The sequence below is a fragment of the Lepisma saccharinum genome, chromosome 7, assembly GCF_977018435.1.
Source record: "Lepisma saccharinum chromosome 7, izLepSacc3.1, whole genome shotgun sequence".
NCBI classification, from domain to species: domain Eukaryota; kingdom Metazoa; phylum Arthropoda; class Insecta; order Zygentoma; family Lepismatidae; genus Lepisma; species Lepisma saccharinum.
The window spans coordinates 11773463-11778232 of NC_139235.1; the positions used below are offsets into that span (position 1 = coordinate 11773463).

Genomic DNA, 4770 nt, shown 5'->3' on the forward strand with positions numbered 1-4770 from the left:
AAGTGGATTCGTTACAGGATTAGCCTAATTACAGATATTGCATGATTTGGACTTCTCTCCGATTAGTGAATAGCCCCATGGAACGGTGTGAATACCGCAGTTCAAAACTTTTCTCTTGTCGTCCTCTGCATCCAACGCCACTTTGTTCAGTTTCACGGTCTTCACATCATGGTCTATGCTCTGGAACCTCCTCTCTTCCCGCAGGATGGGGAGTTTCTTTTTCAGGCATTCGATGTAATCCTCGACGTTTAATTTCCCCTGAACAGTGGTTTTCCCAACTCCCTTGGACTTCTTGATGGTGGCAACGGTCGTTCTGATACAATATGATTTAGCCCTGAGTCCCACGAACTCTCTGATGATCTCACCGTTCATTTCGTGCTTCATCAATCCGGGAACTTTCTTGTTTCTTGGCAAAATGTTGTAGGGGTTCGGCTGTGGATAGCCCGAAGTGTCGAAATGTTCCTTCAATTCGGTTTACATGCCCCTGTACGGATCTTCCTTCATCACATAAACGAAACTGTCCGTATCCATGTAAGCGATCTGGATTTGATTTTTGTATCGTGACTTCATGATGTTGTAGTGGAACTCGTACATTTGCAATTTCGACAGTTCGAGAATTGCAGCCCCCACGTACGTCGGTTTGTTGAACGTAATGCAGGATTTGTCAAGATGAAGCAACGTCAGGTTCTCGTTGAAAATTTTCCTGCTCTGAAACGTGGGTTGGCAACCCACTTCATGCATTTTTTTCGTCTGAAACTATCTTGACATCCTTGTATTTCCTTACATTCTCCATTGTTTTTCCGTAGATGGCGTTGTTCATCAGTTTTTACATATCCTTATCCAGGTCAGATGTCGCCACCTGCCGCTTCTGGGTGTTCATGTTGATGTAGGGTTCCAGCCATTTGCCCTGTGTGAATTTCAAAACTCTGTGCACTTTAGTTAAAACAAGACCCTGCTGGAGATAGAATTTCAGCAGTTTGCAGTGCACTACGTAATGATCCTTCCTCTCCAACGTCAGAAGCAGTTTTGGTTGATTGGAGCAAGGAGGACATTTTAGCTCAGGCGCCAGAGGAAAATCCGAATGGAGCTGGTGCAATTCTGAAGGATACTCTAAGTCTACCTCCGCGAAGTATCCTGTCGATCCTTCAAAATTATCCTCTTGAAGCAGATGTTTCAGTCCTTCTTCGGTGATGTCCGACCACTCGAAATTAGACTGTGGCAGCTTCTGCGTCATCGCATAACCATACAGGTTGTTGGCGTCCAAGTATATTATGTAGCTGGACTCCTGATTGGGATCGTACTCGTCTCCCATGTACTTGTTGTTTGCTTTCGCATGTCTTAAACAACATTGCACGATGCCGCCCCTGATACATTTCTCGATGAAAAGCTGCATGTCGCATTGATCTTCCGCGAAAAGTTGCAATCGAATGCCTACTGGAATACAACATGGCATTCCAGGTGAATCCCGGAAGACTCACGAAGTGCGCAGGGTCGACTTTGTAATCACGAATAGCGGTTTGACGAAACGCTTGGAGCACGTCGAATAGGAGAAGCACGTCCAGCTTCAAGTATCGATCGTGGAAATCACCCAGCGAGCAGCATCGAAACTCGTTCCACATACGTTTGGCGTGCGCATACTCTTCGTCGGAACACACGGAGTCCTTCAAGGTTGAATTAAAAGCGTCTTTCGACGGAAGATCCGTCTCGTCGAACTTTTCGGGCCCGTCGACGTACTCATATGGGTACACTCCTTTCCTTCGAATAGCGTCCAAGGACACATCTGGGAAATGATCTCTGGTAACTTCTGGCATGTCCAACATGGCGACGCATTTTTCGAGGCTAGCCTGGAGAAAGCGGTAAGAATCGATGAATCTAAGTTCAATTCTTCTGTATTTTGGCTTCTTGCCAGCAGCGCACAACGTGCACTCATCGTCGCAGGGGATCATTTTGCTCATCTTACCATGATAGCCCGGTGGAATATTCACCCACTTGCTGATAGTAATGTATTTCTCGTCGGTCTCGGCAATCACACGGATGGATTTTTTATCATAGCCCAGCTCTTTGACGAAATGGTGAAGATCATAATTGCTGAGGCCGTGGAAAAATACCGGCACAAACTTGGCAGTTTGAAGCTTCAAATTGCATCTATAGCATAACGGACTGATGTACTGACCCGTTACGTGATTGTGGTGTGTCACTTTTATCACACAATCATCAAATTTGGACCCGCAATTTGGACAATGTGTTGCACAAACAAACCTCAATTCTTCGTCTTCGGTAAGATCATTCATGGGTTTAGTCCTGAACAAAACATCACCCCATTCCTCCACTTCCTTGACTAGGAATTCCAGGAAGCGTTTTGCAGCCTCGGGTCCTCGGTAAAGAATCGGTTCCTTGCTATCTTCGTCCGCTCCTGCCATCCAGTGCACGTAGTATGCGAAACTGCAAGGTATGTGCTCGTGGTAGGCAGTAGTTGATGATTTCGCCGGATTGGGGTCGCAGATCGCCATGGGCTTCAAGAATGCCTCAAAGTCCGCAACGATGACAACGGGGACCTCCAGCTGGGACTTGTACTTTCTGAAGAAATGAGAACCACCAGGGAACACGCATCTGGATGGTTGATGCTGCAGGCATTCTCTGAGGTGATCCTGCAGTCTCTCCTTGGCGGTTCTTGAACCTAGGTTGCTGAAAAATACCATACATCGATAACAGATTTCGATTTTATGTTCATATTTTGTATTCTCGCTTCTGACCAGCTTCGAAAGATCACGGATGAGGCAATAATGGTGCTGTTTCATATTTTTTATCAACAGCATGTGCACCACATTCACCTCATCACCTACAATTTTGCTGATCCGAAGCGGAAAAATATTTACTTTTTTGTTGCTGATTGTATATCCATACACATTTACACCGATTGGAATCTCGTTCTTTTGTTGATATGCTTTTTCGAATTTTTCGATTTTTGTCAGCTGCACAGGAAATGTAACGTCTTCGAAATATTCATCCAATTCATTCTCGTACTGGCTGTAACTTCCAACGCGCGTAGAGTTTTTTGTTTTATGATGCAAATGGGCCAGGAGACACCATTTGAAACACTGGTTGTCGTTGTTTTTAATGTTAAGAACGGCTTTCTTGTTTTCGATCACCTGCGGGAGCTTCACGTAAGTCGATCCCGAAAGAGGCTTGTATTTGCTTATGTTGATGTTGATGATATGTGTAGTGTTGCAAACACTCCAACCCGATCCTTTGCCTTGAAACTCTTCCTGCTTCCGGACGATCTCATTCACTAGCTTGTCGTAAAGTTCGCTTATCACCTCCCTCTCACTTTCCAGCAGAAGTTGTTGCTTTGTTCTACTGGAGAACATGTGAGTTTGTTCCGACGAATGCTTCTAGAACAACGAATCCAAAACTATGTCGAATTTGAAGGGGCCCTTGTCGAGAGTGGAAACCAAAATCTTAACCACTTCTGCTTTCTTCTCCTTCAGGAAAATTTCGGCACTGCAGGGCAAACCCCTATTCTCGCTGCTGAGGCTGTAATTTGCCAACATATTCCTGAAGGCCGTTCTCTTCGGCTTAATACATTCTGGGTCGCGTGCTTCAGCCGATTCTGTGATCTTCGTTCTCTTTCCATGGCTCAACTGGTTTGAAGACTGCTTTCGCTTTACCCCACTCTTCTGATTGACGATCAAATTTTTTGTTGTTATCACTTTCCTGGATGTTGGGGAAGGTTTGGTGATGCTGGTGGGTTCTTTCGACGAACCAGGCCGTTGAATACATCTTTGTTTATGCCGACTTAGATTGGACTTGGTTTGTGGGATATTACAGAAGGGACAGTGAACTTGGGGTTCTTTCGTCTTCGGAACTGCAGTGGATGTGTCTTGTGACTGCGACATTTTTCTGCAATAGAGAAAGCCAGTTTTCAGGGATATGCAATAGGCTATTATATACATATTGGGCCCTTGTTTTGATTCGAATCTGTAAGTAAACAGTAAGACGCATCAAGATGCCGAACAATATCTTCGGCCACTCCAGAGGCGGCACGGATACCGAGCCACCCGACAACACTGAAATTCTGAAACTCGACCAACGAGTAAAGAAACTTCGCAGCGACCTGCTGACTCTCCAGAACACTCTGTCCTCGAGCCTACAAGATGAGATCACAAGTCTGCAGAAAACATTAGTGGATCCGATCCTGAAGATCGAAGCGGAATTCAAATCACTGTTCGCCAAGTATGCTGATTTAGCATCCTTGGAAAGTTTGAGCAGCATTCAGGAAACAGTGAACAACCTGCGAGAGGAATTATCTAACCTACAAAAATCCAGAGACATTATTCAACTAAAAACTGAGTTTGAGGAACAGGAAACAAACATCCAAGCTAGCTTGAGCGAACTTCAAAATGTTATTTCTAACATTAAGATCCAACTTGAAACCAACCCTGCACCCGAAGACATACTTCTGATCAATCGAGCAGTGGCCGATCTACGAAACGAACTCGGTAGTTTTCGGGATGAGATCCCGTCTCTGATATCCTTTGCAGAACTTGAAAACTCGGTGAAAAACATGAGGCAGAAACTTCAAACCGTCGAAGAAGCCATTGCCAACTTTCCTTCGTCCGAGGAACTGAAAATTATAGGAAAGTCTGTGGCCAACATCAAACTGCAACTCGAGACGTACGAGGATTTCGGTAAAATCCAAGGCATCGTAAGCCACATCGAGGACACTTTGTCGACCATGAGAACTGATCTATCGACCGTGCAGGAAGCTTT

General features: G+C 45.1%; 1 protein-coding gene across 1 annotated transcript; it reads right to left on the reverse strand.

Moving 5' to 3' along the window:
• Positions 1 to 826: 826 nt before the first annotated feature.
• LOC145990092 (uncharacterized) lies at positions 827 to 3368 on the reverse strand. The gene is made up of 2 exons (XM_083125746.1): positions 1622 to 3368; positions 827 to 1434 (listed from the first exon to the last, which is right to left on the reverse strand). The coding sequence occupies exons 1-2, from the start codon at positions 3366 to 3368 to the stop codon at positions 827 to 829; spliced, it is 2355 nt and encodes a 784-aa protein (XP_082981872.1).
• Positions 3369 to 4770: the final 1402 nt, after the last annotated feature.

Coding starts and splice junctions, on each gene's coding strand:
- LOC145990092 (XM_083125746.1), bottom strand. CDS start 3,368: ATGTTCTCCAGTAGAACAAAGCAACAACTTCTGCTGGAAAGTGAGAGG. Junction 1,435..1,621: donor AGAGTATGCGCACGCCAAAC/GTATGTGGAACG, acceptor GTTGTATTCCAG/TAGGCATTCGATTGCAACTT.